Source organism: Cygnus olor, chromosome 5 (genome assembly GCF_009769625.2).
Source record: "Cygnus olor isolate bCygOlo1 chromosome 5, bCygOlo1.pri.v2, whole genome shotgun sequence".
Lineage (NCBI taxonomy): Eukaryota > Metazoa > Chordata > Aves > Anseriformes > Anatidae > Cygnus > Cygnus olor.
In genome coordinates, this window is record NC_049173.1 from 37460658 (window position 1) to 37474311 (window position 13654).

Consider the following 13654-nt stretch of genomic DNA (forward strand, 5'->3'; position numbering starts at 1 on the left):
ATGGGAGCAGAATCTGTCCATCCTTCTGGTACAGGCATCCAGGCCCAGATTCTTAAAGCCAGTTTATTTCTGCACCTATCTCCCATGGATTTTACCCTAGTGTTCATTTACATACAAACAAAGTGTGTGAGAATCTCAGGTTGCATCAGGAGGACTGAGGGGATTTTCCTTTCTTCTGGTCAGCCTTAGGATTTGAGAAATGTTTTGATGCTAAGGATTTTTAGTTGACGTACAAGTATGGCAAATACCTTCTTGGATCTGAGGATATAGGAGGTATTAAAGTGCTTCAGGTACCCAAATGTGTTTTTAAGTGTGAGTTAAGGTGATGGACAGGAGAAAGAGAAGAGGAGAGGGGAAAAAAAAAAAACAACCACACCAAACTCAAAAACACTTCCAAACTAAAAGTAGAACAACTATTCTTGCTCAAGTACTGTTGCCTGTGTCACAGTGATGAGTGGTATCATTTCATTGATTTATTTATTTATTTCCCCACTGCGTAGATAATGTGGGGTTCTACAGCACTTGTAGCTGTGAAAGCTGCTGCTTGTTGCCTGCTTTAAAAAAGATGGGGGTGGGGAGAAATAACTTGTACCCTGTGAATCAAACAAAAAGTGTCTTGACTCTGGCATGCCCTCAGACATTACATCACCACTCAGCCTTTTCTGTTGACATTACACTGGTATAGGAGAGTTTCAGGAATGCACCACTCACGGTACTTCAGACTGCTCCAACTCCCTATAAAGTTACAGCCTTCATTATGTTGAAGTCTGTGTACTAAATAGCCCTGGGTAGGGACAACCCAGTTTTTAACAGCACAGAATTACTGCGTGAACGTAACCCTTCTCCAGGAACAGGGTGAGTTGTGCAGGTGCCAGAGGTCTTATATGGTTGTGCATTGCCCTTCTAAAGAAATACAACTTTTCTTCGGTGTTCTTCTTTCTCATCTAATGTAAGGACTTTTTATCTCAGGAAATAGTACTTATCAACGTCTAGCTTTAAAAAAGAAAAAGCAAAAAGAGAAGTCTTTTTCTAAAGAGTACGTTTTGTTTCCTGTGCATAGAAGACTTCTTAATGACTAGTAGCTTACCGCAGTCGTTACTACTTAATACATGAAAAGCAGTCAGTCTGCAAATTTATTGTTGTGCTTGCATAAAGGAAAATGAGTGTCTTACTCTGTCTTAAGTTGGCATCCTTCAAGAATTATTGATGAGGTGGTATTTTGTTTTTACATTATCTAAATGGCAGATTAAGTCCCAGATACATGCGTACATTACATACATATAAAATAATACATGAGCAATGCATCTGGCTACGGACTGCTTTGTGTTTATTTATTCCCCATTGCTTTTGGTAATTGACATATGGGAGGCTTGTACTAAAAATGGCTCTTCAGAGTCTGGGTCTTGGCAGAAGGGGCTGGGAGTTTCCTCTAACCCTTATGGTTCTGATCACCCCTTCCCCTGTTCCCTGGGGCATCCTGCCAGCCCTGTTTCCTCTCTGCCTTCTCTACTGAATTCCTGTAAGCCCTTGGTGGAGGTTTTTAGACCTCTGGACAGTAATGGATAAACCCAGAGGGACCTGTACTGAAGCTGAGTTTTGGAGCCCTGACTCAGAAGACTTTGAAGCCTGCAGGTTTCGCGTTCCTTGTAGGTGCATCGGAGGAGACCTGCAGTTTAGTAGCATCACTTGCAGGACAGGGGAGAGGAAAGGGAGAGTGAGCAGTACACTGCTAAACAAGCCAAGGGGGCTGTACTGACAGCTGTACTATGAATTCTAGATAATCCTGACTAATACAGTATTTGATGTTAGTGTATCTTTGACAAAGTAACAGCTGAAGAAATCAAAACAGAGCAGTTGGGCTATATGCAATTTCAGCCATGTGTGGAAGAGTCCCCTTAGTATGTTCAGATAACGTTGTTGCTTTCTTTGGAACATAATAGGAACATTATGGAACATATTTTCCCTGCCATAGAAATCCACAGTAAGAGTTTCTAAGTTGCTTTTGTTCATGAATAAAATGACTGTTATGGTCCCTGTGCATAGCAAAAAGGCAGCTGTAAAACGTTGATGGATTGTTCCCGATGATGCTTCTGTAAGCATTTAGAACTGCCCCACACAGAGTTGGCTGCTTGTAAGATTAAGGATTTAGGGAGTGGGAATACAAAGTTCTGGCTTTGAACTTTATGTACTAGCAGCGAGTTGTGTTTCTCCAGTCTGCTGTGTCATGGCTTTTCTTTTTCCAGTTCATGAGATAGGCATGCTTCATGCTGAGGAACAAAGTTACTGCTGGAAAAAAGCCTTCAGAGGGACCTGCCTGGTTCTTGGGCCAAGATGGAAATCTCTTAAGCTCTTGTTTGTGCCAGTTTGAACCCTCTTGAAAAACAGTCTCAAATGCTGCAGGTTGCAAGCTGCTCTCCTTGCTTGTATGAAAAAGGTGGCTGTTTTCAAAGCAGAGGTTTCGTAATGCCACAGTGCTATGAGAACTAGTTGTAGGTTAGTCTTTCATTATGTCAGACTCCACAACAGATACGATTCAGGCCATTGGATTTATTACAGAGGAGAAGATAAAAGAACATATAGGTATCCTTTTTAGTAGATAAATGATTTTCTGAACCATAAACTTTCCAAAACATATTTCAGTAATAATTTTCCTAGTTATTTCTCTTCCTACTTTAGGTCTAGTTATTGAAAGACATCTACAAGAGTAACAGCCTGCACAGGTGACTCTTCTTTGTTACCCCACCCTACCCACTGGTTACCTAGCTTGGAGGGAGGAATTTCTTAGTTGACAACAGTGACAGCTTCTAAAATAAGAAGAGGCAGCCACTCTGACTGGGGTTGCACTCAGAGGGGACAAACAAGGCAGTATGGCATCGAGAGGGGAGGAGGTTCTATATGTTACTTGGGCCCTTTTGACACTCGCCCGAACCCTGTACAACCTGGCTGAAATAGCTGAAGCAGAGGAAATGAATTGGATGACTGATTGTTATTTATTATGGGATTTTGGTGTTCTAGGTACTGAACCAGCCTCTACTGTGCCATGAGCTCTGATGTTGGCACAAGGGGTGTAAATAGAAGCATACTCAGCAAAGAGGCCAGCAGATGATCATTAGAGCAGATTTTCAAGTTGTACTTGGTAGGAATTGTATCCTGAAAGCCTAGATTCATCAGCGTACAGAAACAGACTGACAGAAAGATCAGGACTTGCAAAGAGATGCAATATTTAGCCCAACTGATGGTTTGCTTCTTGACTGCTAAAGGAAAGAGCTATATATCTGCTTTGTGGGAGATCCTTTTTTTCCTTATTCCTCTGGAATTGCCCTTCTCAAACTATGTTATCTTGCTGCTTTGTGTGTGTGCTTCTTGTTGCTTCTTGAATAGAAAGACGTGTCTTCCTCCTCCATAGAATTTTAGACCTTCAAGATGATCAAGTCCAACCATCAACCGTATGCGTCCTTAACTCGTTTTCCTCCTGGTTAGTGGGTATTCTAACAATAGAAAGATGACTTGAAAATAAATGTGGGCTTTCTACTTGCAGAAAAGTACAGACTTGACACTAAATTCTGTTCAAATTGTAAATTAAATATCAGTCATTTAAAACAAAAATTCTGGGGTTTTTGAGATGCCAATACTACACTGCACACCTTTCTTATAAATGAGACTCCTGTGGCTAAGATGTAGCTGTAAGAAAAGGAATTGGTTGTCTTTTGCCAAATATGGTTCTCACTATACATTACATATTTAGCATGAAAAATATTTATGGTTGAGATATTTTACATATACACACGTGTATATATATGTATGAGGTGACCTTTTGAACGTTTTGGTTTTATGTGTTTGTAGTTTGTTTTCTCATCCCCTTTGGAATAGTTTCATGAGAGGTAGATCATGGTGATTTCAGTGGCATTTTGTTTGGTTCAAGGATGACTTCCCATTTGGGCTTCCTGTCGTTCATTGGGGGGTGTGATTTTGGTACTGCCTTTCTCTCAAAGATGACACCCTGTAAGTAGCCACTGTTTGTTTAAAAAAAAAAAAAAAAAAAGTAAATCTGGACAGTTCATAATTATTGAGCCCTCAGGTCTTCTGTCAAATTTGAAGTTGTCTGCTAAGCTTAAAAGTTCTTAAAGTCGGGTTGGTGCCACAAAGATCAAAACAGCATACACCTGGTTTCCTTAGGAGACCTGTCTCCCTTGGAAAAAATACTCAGTTTTTATATTCTTCATGTAAGTGGTTTCCTTCCCCAAAGTGCTGATTGCTATGAATTTTAATCTCTTGGACAAGTAGTTAGTGTTTTTACAATTCCACATCAAACTGGGGTTTGTTCAGTGCATACCTCACCACAGAGATGTCCAAGGTATCTTATACTCAAGAGCAGTTAGGACTTCAGCCTAGCAGACTACCACCAATCCAGAATTTTTATGTATTGTCACTAGGAGAAAAACGAAAGCCTACACCACAACCATGAATTATATTATAGGCAACATACAGAGGACCATACTTCCCACTGCTTAAAGGGGCTATGCAAAGCACCAACAGAACTCCATCACATTTGGGTGCCTCTGTACTTCCTTCCCCAGTGTGTAGATTTTGAACTACTTCAAGAAGCTAAAGAACAGCTGCCTGAAAGCCCGAGGAAAATTCTGTCTAATCTGATCTTTCATGCCCCAAGTTTTGTTGGCCCCTTTGAAGAAGGGACAGGCATTCTCAAGTGAGTGGGAATTGAGATTTAAGAAGTTGAGTCTCTTTCAGAGCTGACTTGGTAAGGCTGTAAGCAGCAGCGTGGAATTTGAGTCTGTCCAACTCCTTGCTGTCTGTAGGGTGAGTGACTCTAATTTGGGCATCAGTGGGCATGTTCATGGCTTCTTCATTTTGGTTACCAATCTCCATACCTTTTCAAATGGTTACCATCTCCATACTGTTAATCATGGTCGCGTTCATCTATATGTAATTATATGGCAATAGTGTGTTTTCTCTTGTGCTTTTAAGACAAATTTTCCTATGTTCTTCTTACATTAGTAGGGCCATTCAAAAGATCTGGTCATACTTTGGGGAAAAAATTATCTGTCTCTGCTGGTCCCTTGTCTAGGGCCAAAAGCTTGGAAATATCTCTGTTCTAGGTCATTAAATAACGGGATTTTATGGAAACATGAAATGTGGATGTTAACAAAACAAATATAAGGTTTGATTTAGATATAGTTTTATTGAAGTAGTCCATATTCAGTAGTACCTGAGGAAATACAGCCTGTGGGATTTTGAAGGCTTTGAAACCAGCAGTGGTAAGTATAAAAATAAATTCTCCCGAGTGGTATTGCAAAATGCAATGCTAATGCTACTGTTACAAGACTATAGCAACAGATTAGATCTCCATTTATTTATATCAAGTGTTCTAATCTCCTTGGGGAGAGAGAAAACGAGAAGAGTTGCAGAGAGTGAGTGGAGATCGCTAGTCCAAAGTAGCGCTGCCAGATTCCTGATGATAGTTCATGTTAATCATTTCATGCGTACTTGAAGCTCAGACTTTCTCCAGCAGCAGACTCTAACCACGCCTGAGAGTTTTCTTCCTTCTAAGGCAAACTACTGAATCAGCAGCTGGTAGTCATCTTGGAAGTCTTTTCCTGTCATTGTTACTAGCAGCTAGACGTAGAAGCTGATTCTTCCCTTCTTAAAAAATAAATACTAATTAATAGCAACTGCTTTTCTCTATAACCGCATGTTTATGTGAATACGCTGAATGTTGATTTCTGAAGCCCTAGTCAGATACAGCAGCAAAAATGCAGACAATGAAACAGGTGGTTTTAATATTGGTCTCTGCCCCCAGACATCTGAGCATCTGTACTCTCTGCTCAGCGTCTGCTCTGATGCAGAACTCAGCGCTACACCAGTTCTCTGTGTTATGTTCTGCTTACAGCCCCTCTTCAGAGGGGAGGGTGAAAAGGAGGGAGTGTGCACCCTGTCTTAGCATTTACTTGTTTTTGTAAACGCACATGGTTTTGCCTCTTACTAGTTTGCCTCTGTGATTTGATTATCCAGGCTTTTGTTCTTGAAGGAGTTAGCAGAAGGTGCTCTGCTAGGAATTACTCCTTGTGTATCCCTCCCCTCAGGACCAAAAACCCTTGGACATAATTAAAGTGGAGTCTAAGCATATGCAGCATGATGTTCTTTCATCTACTGTACTCCAAACTCCTTTTCTTTCCTTTCTCTTCTTCCATTTAAAAAGTCTACTCTATTTACTCAGGATTTTAGCCCTATTAACAAGGGCTTGGTGCACTTTATAGCAATTATTTCTTTGAATTCTCTAGTAGTATGGACTGACTTCTGCAATTTCTCAGTTGTTATCCTGCAGCTTTCAACCAGTGTGGAAAAGTATCGGCTTATTGTTATGCTAATAGCAAGTGCATGAAAAAAAAATCACAAATGATCGTGTAAATGTCCCAGCGCCATCAGTCCAGCTGTGATCTCCAGAGGCCTTGGGTTCCCATTGCCTTGTGCAGACACTACCAGTTGGAATTGTCAAATGTCAAATTGCCAAATGTCACAGTGCAGTTCTGACTTTAGCAGCTTGGGTGTCTGCTCTTGAAGCTTCAGCTGGCACATTGTTCTTCAAGTAGCAGAAGTCATGAAGTTGTGCTTCTGGCTGCCTCTTGGTCTCTAGCTGAAAAGCCATGTTGTACTTCCCAGCTCCCTACTATCACCTGATCTCACAGCAAAAAGGCAAAAGGAATGGAAAAAAGGCAAAAGGCTGTAGGAATTCCGTTCTGTATTGTGAGAACAGCAGGAAAACAAGTACCCCAGAGGTGTCCTTAACGTGGTGGAAGAATGGAAAACCACGGCAGCTGCTACTGTGGTGGCAGTAGAATGGTGAAGTTTCCAAATTGTTGGGCATTTTGCAGAATATGGTATGTTTCTAAGGATTACTAGCAAGAGCTAATTATTGGAATAAATCTTGAATATATATAAAAACTTCAGCCTGTAGTCTAAAACATCAAATTTGTGTCTATCAGTTCCTGGCCGTTATTGATGGCTGTCTTGGTTTCAAGGTTAGACACACAGCTACTTCTTCACAACATCAGCTCGAATCCTGAGCTTTGTTCTGTGATTAGACATAAATTGCAATGTAGGTACTGCATTTGTACTTACTGCCTCCAGAATGACTTGGCCATATTTATTTGGTTGTTGCAAATGTCACCTTCTTCTGGCTTAATAACTAACTGAAGGACGTTGTGATGCTTTTAAGTAGATAGTTGAGTCTCTCTGTCCTTGGAGAGAGAAAAAAAACAACACTCTGCTAAGACAATTCTTTCCTTTTTATTTCTTTGGTACTGGCAGAATCAGAAAAGAGCTCTGGAAGTCACCTGTCCAAAGCTGTTTCTCAGAGCAGGCGTCGTCAAAGTCAGATCAGGTTGATCAGGGAGCCTAGTTAAATTTTGGATTTGCAAGGGTGGAGGCTCCCCTGTCTTTCTGGGGCTGAGTTGCAGCGTTTGTCATGCTCCTGAACACGTTGTTCCGTTGTGCTCAGCTGGAATTTCCCTTGCTGTGACTTGTGACCATTGCTTCCTGAGCATTCACCGCACGCCTCTGAGAAGTGTCTGTCCCTGACTGCTCTGGGTTCCTTTGGGCAGTGGAAGACTATTGGGGTCCGCTCTGGCCCTTCATTTTCTTTTCTTCCGGCTAAGTAAGGCCAGTTCCCTTAGCTTTTCCTTGCAGGTCATGTGCCTTCATAGCTTCAGTGGCCCTCCTCCACTCTCTGTCCAATTTATTAGGGTTACTCTTGTATCGGGGGATCCAACCGGACACAGTACTCCAGGTGTAGTCTCACAAGGGCCAGGTAAGGGGATCACTTGTCTTGACCCTCTGGTTGCATTCAAGATAATGCAGTCAAATTGCCATTAGTCTGCATCGCTGCAAGGATACACCAATTTTCCCTTTCTCCAAAGTCAGACTCAATCAGGAGCATTTGAAGGTAGTGTGTTCCTCTTCAGCTGACAACGATACGTCAGATTTCCTAGACAACTGGCCATTGAGTCTTATAGGATATACAGCATTTTCATCCACAGATCAATTTTGAAGCTGATTAGAAGAGCCTCAGAGATGCTTAGTTCCCTGCACATATGTAATGTGGTTTTTCTGTGTTTTGTGTCTGGTGCAGGATATCTGAAACCTATCACTTCTGAGCCTGACATTGATAGGCTTGTTTGATTTCATACATGAAGTGGTAAATTGCTCTCATGTTAAAGGAGTTGTTGAACTTTTTTTTTTAATATATTGTGGTCATAAATTCAAGAAATTCAAGATACAGAGCTTTTTAGATGTTTTAGAAGTCTTTTTTTTTTTTTTCTCCACGTCATAGACAAACCAGTTTTTGCTTCAGCTGCACACTTTGGTAATAAATGTCAACAACTGGCAACGTTTTCATAACTTCAAGCATTAGCTTTTTTTTTTTTTTTTTTTTTTTCCTATGGAGCATTTTCTGTGTAACAAAACACATGAGAGCTGCTTTCTTTCTGGTTGCTGGGAGGTTGCCTCTGAGAGCCCTGATTTGTGTAGATCTGGCACCGCGGCTCAGCCTGCTGTGGGCTAACGTTTATAAGCAGTGAGATGAAAGGGAAGCATGTATTCCTGGCACCATTAGGTCAGCTTGGCAGAGGTAAGCTGCCTAAGTGCTTGAACACGTTGACTTGTAGAAATTGCTTTCTGGCTTGGAAAGGAAGGGTCTATGAGTGATGCAGAACTAGCGCACACAAGTTTGTAATGGAACTGGTGTTTGATCAATGCTTCTTACCTGTCAGAAAATGTGTAGAGTTGCATTCATAAATGCTTACTCACATCCTGCATCCTTAAAAATAAGAGAAAGAAGAATGGTTGGATAGTGATAGTTGGACGCCAGACAAGGGACTTCAGTGGTTGGTAATTGCAATTTTTGTGGCTGGAAACATCCAAACTCTGCAAGAATGTAATTAGCATTGCAAACAGAATATGTGTAAATTTATAGCAGCTTCTCCATATTGGTATATATTTTTTGTTTATTTGCTTCTCAGTCCTGTGTTATTCCAGGACTTATCTCCTCACTGCTTGATGTTACTTTGCCTGATGAGATTATATATCTCTGGAGAGTGAAAGACAAACCAAATTATATTTGAGCCAAACAAAACAGAATTTTCTCCTATCGAAGGATAAAAAAAGAGACAGACTTGCTCTGTTTATTTCTTTTTCTCCCCTCCCTCTCTCCAAATAATTACAATAATAAAATAATTAAAAAACAGGTTATTGATTGCGTTGATTAAGCAGAACCCATAAGTCTGCTGAGGATGGTAGATTTAAACTGTCAGCACCAAAATAACTGGAATTGGTATCTGCCAGTGTTTCCATTATGTGTCTTCTCATCTCTTAATTAGGAATTTACAGTTTATTGGATAAGAGATATTTGAAAACAAGGCACAATTTATAGCCTCTCTTAACTGAGGGGCATAAGCTTTTTACCATGTCAGATGTCACTTGTCATTCCAGTGCATGTTTGTAGTTTATGAAGTAGGGCTACTTCAGATTGCATTATTGCCTGAACTTATACACCATAATGCATGCTTGTTGTTCATGTACTGTTGAAAAAGGGCAGCTGTCCATCTCTTCAGAGTAGCTGTAACCAGGAGAAAAATAAACAATATGATTCACATGTGGTTTTTGAACAGTTTGAGACTTGGTGACAGTGTTTAGCTTTGGTTTTGTTCAGTGCTGAAAATTATCATCATTATTGACTGACCTTTGATGGTCTTCAGCAGACTGCTGTGAGCCATACATGTTGTGCTTATGTGTAATGAAAGTGCTAGCTCTCTTCTTTAGGTATGTGTTTGAAGAAGTTTTCCTCAGTAGTTCAGGAGGAGAGAAAAAAGGGTGAGTGGCAGACATTAAAAAACAGACAAGAGTTGCAGGCTGCAAGATCCATGTTTGCTCTAGTCCTGTAGGTATTAAAGCCAGCCATAATCTATAGCCTTATTTAACAAAGAAAACATGCACTTTGGGCAGTAGGCGTTAGATACACGAAGCATGCTTTTGAACTTTGGTCCATTTATAAGCATGCGGCATTTTTCTGCTGGTACCTCATCCCTGTTTAAGGATGAGTTGATCAGTGAGGTGCAAAGAATGAGGAAAACTATCTCATTTTCTTTTCTTTTTATGTTTGGAGAAACTAGATCAACAATCAAATAACGTAATTCAGGTGATACCTTGTGGTAAACTGCTTTTATTTTTATTCTTAACAGTACATTCTTTCGGGCTCTGATGACTTCAATTTGTATATGTGGAGGATTCCTCCAGATCCAGAAGCAGGTAAGTTCTGTTGTTTTGGAATTTGGGGGTTTAGGGTGGAGAATGCCTGACAAATACTAGTCTGTTTTTTGAAAAATTGCTGTTTTCAATCAGCCACTGAATCCAGAATTGTTCTGATGAAGGCTGGATGGGGAGAGTTTACAGACACGTAATTCAGTCTCTGGGTAGCAACGGACAATGCTATTTGAATCTGTGATCATAGTGGTTTTCTTTGTATTTCTTTTCTCTTATAATGATCATTTAAATCATCTGGATGAACTGACAAAGAGAAAGAGCTGTGGCTGGAGGCAGGGTCTGCCTTTCCTCCTTTGCTTGGTAGACAAGAGTCTACCAATTCTGCTGCTTCTAAGCTGATCTGAACTCACTGAAGTACTCAGGATCTGTTACTAAGAAATTTCATCCCCTAACGAAGCTTTCAGCATAAAATGATTCTGGCCTGTTTTATACGGTGCCACCCTCCTTTTCCTCCTACCCCAAAACCCTCCTGCTGAATTCTGACACAGAGCAGGTATGCTCTTGGACGTTCTGGGTGGAGGAGCACTGTAGCTGGTAGAAACGACTATCACTTATGATTATTTTTGACCCTTCCCAAGCTGGGGCAGACACAGTAGGCAAGTAGCAGCAGTAACCCAGATCCGCATAGACGAACAGGAGTGGGGGTGTTAAAGAAAAGCAGCAGTGTGGAATATAACAATGGTGTTGCAAATGCTACACGGTTGGTGCCTGATTTGGTATTGTCTGGTATTGTGTAGGGTTTGGCAATACGACATCATCCATTACTATCTCTAGACCTTATAACAGCAGCATCTCTCTTCTGTGGAAACAGTTCAAAAGACTCTTTCAGAGTGGTGCTGAATCTTTGTTGAAAGACTTAAGACTCCAGGAAAATCCACTTCCATTTTGGTTTTTAATGGCTCTCACAGTTTAAACTCCACATTGTAGTGGTATTAAGCACAACCAAGAGTTCTTTCATGGTCTCAGGTGCTCTAGCAATAGTGAGAGAAAATTACAGTCTGCTTTGGAGGTGAAGTGAAAAGATTTTGTTTTGCTTTCAAAGACCATTAATCACCACTGTGTAATCCACAGTTAAGAGGATGACTAACCTCTAAAAGGTTTGTTTAATGCCAGAGTTTTGAGGAAAATGTACTTCTAATCTTGGATCGGTTATTTAATGAACATTTAGTGTTGCAGTCCAGAAGTCCTGAAGATGGCCCTGTTAAAAATATCGGTACCTCAGCCTTCTGTCTTTTCTTGAAGGGTTTATAGAGACTTCCCTCTGCTCAGTTTTCCACTTGTATGATTTCCTTCTTCATTTGTTATTATTTTTTTTCTAATTATGGATTTTTTTCCTATCTAAAGTAAAAGTTACATACGTTTAAATTAGTTATTTATCTGTATATTTTCTTGTGCACTATAGTAACATATACAAAATGTAATCCTATACTTATCCTCACTGAATTTATAAATTCTGGATTTGGGTTCTTGTATTTGGCTGTGATGCTTTTGAAAACTTTTTTCCAGACACCTGCAGACGACAAACCTTGTATCTGGAACCTGTGCACAGGGACTGATAGCTGGAATTGTCACAAAACCCTGTCTTATGTGTTTCAGTCAGCTTTTTTGTTTCTGGTTCTTGTAACTTGAGGAAGGGTGTCAGTAAACTTGCAACATTTCAGTTACAAAATTAATTACTTAATGTCAATTGCCATCAGTAATTGCTTAATAGCATCCGAAGATCCTGTTGTAAGAACCTGTATGTCTTAGAGAACTGCTCAATTTACATGAGACTTACTGAAAGAGTTTTAAAAAGCTCATGAGTATTGCTTTGATAAACCTAGAAATTTGGTTTCTGTGGCAAATCTCATCAGCCATCCAAGTCACTTGTGATAGTCTTATTGAAGTTCTTCTTTTTTTCATTCAGCCCTTGAAGGGTTGGGCCGTTTTTGAATGTGATGAAACATCCTTTTTTAAATCTGGTCCTGTGGTTCATGATAGTTCAGCTGGAGAGTTTGCTCTGCCTCCTTCTTGGAGAAGAAGTCTTGCTATAGGGTGTGGAGACCTTAGAAACCTTCTGCTTCAGTGGCAAACTCCTTATTCTCACATCCTAGCTTAAAATAGAAATGTCTTTGGGTCTGTAATCTGAGGGGGTGGGATGTGGTTTTTCATTTAAATATTGTACAAACTAGACAGGATGATGTAATGTCCTGTACTGTTGGTTGATATTTTAAATAAAAATATCACCCTGACCGATTTCTATCTTTCCAGCTGAATTCAGACATTGTGTTGCTATAAATATTTACGGTACAAGTCCCTTAAATTATATCAGCTATTAATATAAATAACATAAATAGCAACTTATTTGCAAAAATAAATCTTTTTATAGAGCTGTGTCCTTAAGGACAGCTCTGAAACAGATTGTTTTGGTTACATCCAGGTATAGCGAGCACTAGCTAACTCATGGTTAGCAATATTACTACACAAAAGATGAAAAAGAGTAGAATAGAATACATCAGTCACACAACTGCAAACTTATTTCATTGTGGAGGAATGCAGTTACCTGTGTTGGTATTGTGCCAGGAAAATGGAACAGATTCTGCTGGTTTTATGGCAAATAATTATAGTTTAGAGGTGTCTTCCCAGTAGGTTGCATTGAGTCATTCCCCCTCAGCTGGAGATTCCTCCAGTGGTTTTGTTCAGATGAATTTTTAAGACAAGATTTATTTGAGAGCTGGGGAAGAGCAAAAGATACTCCCCAAGCTGCTTAGGAAGCTATTCTACTGAAGAGCCTTACTGTCTTCTTCCACAACTTTAGATTGTTCTAAATGAGCCAGGACTTCCAATGCCAAAAAGGAGTTTCTTTTTTTACCACCTTTTTGTGCTTTCTTGAAGATGGAATAGCTTGTTGATAATTCCACTTCCTCCTCCATCTAAGTACTACCCAGCTTTCCCCTCTTGCCAATCGTGTGGTAAATTTGTTAGCCAACTTCCTCTTTAAAGCACATATTCCATTTTTCTTCAGAGGCAGAGGTTCTAGCACAACAAATACATTGATCTGGTATAAGAAAAGCAGTCCCATGTTTCCATGGCATTTATTTGACTTGAAGGCAAGCCAGAAGTGAGAACAGACATCGGCCCTAAGTGACCTGACCAGCAAGCCTGTTAAACAGCATAAGCACTTCAGGCAGTATTTAAACCTAACTTCCATACATACAGCCTCTTAGTAAAGAATCCCCATTCAAGACAGAACCTGACATGTCTTGCGGAGTAATAGAGGGCTTAGAAGGAATTTACATTCCTCACCCACTACTCTGAATCATCTTTGCAACTCAGAGCT

The 13654-nt window shown here is 40.2% G+C and overlaps 1 protein-coding gene across 3 annotated transcripts in view; it reads left to right on the forward strand.

The window, feature by feature from the left end:
* The window catches only part of DCAF5 (DDB1 and CUL4 associated factor 5), a 69805-nt gene that overhangs the window by 41370 nt on the left and 14781 nt on the right, over window positions 1-13654 (forward strand). For all 3 annotated transcript variants that reach the window (XM_040557491.1, XM_040557493.1, XM_040557492.1), the window contains exon 7: window positions 10254-10320. In XM_040557491.1, coding sequence (XP_040413425.1) covers window positions 10254-10320 — 67 coding nt within the window. The remainder of the gene's footprint in view (window positions 1-10253; window positions 10321-13654) is intronic.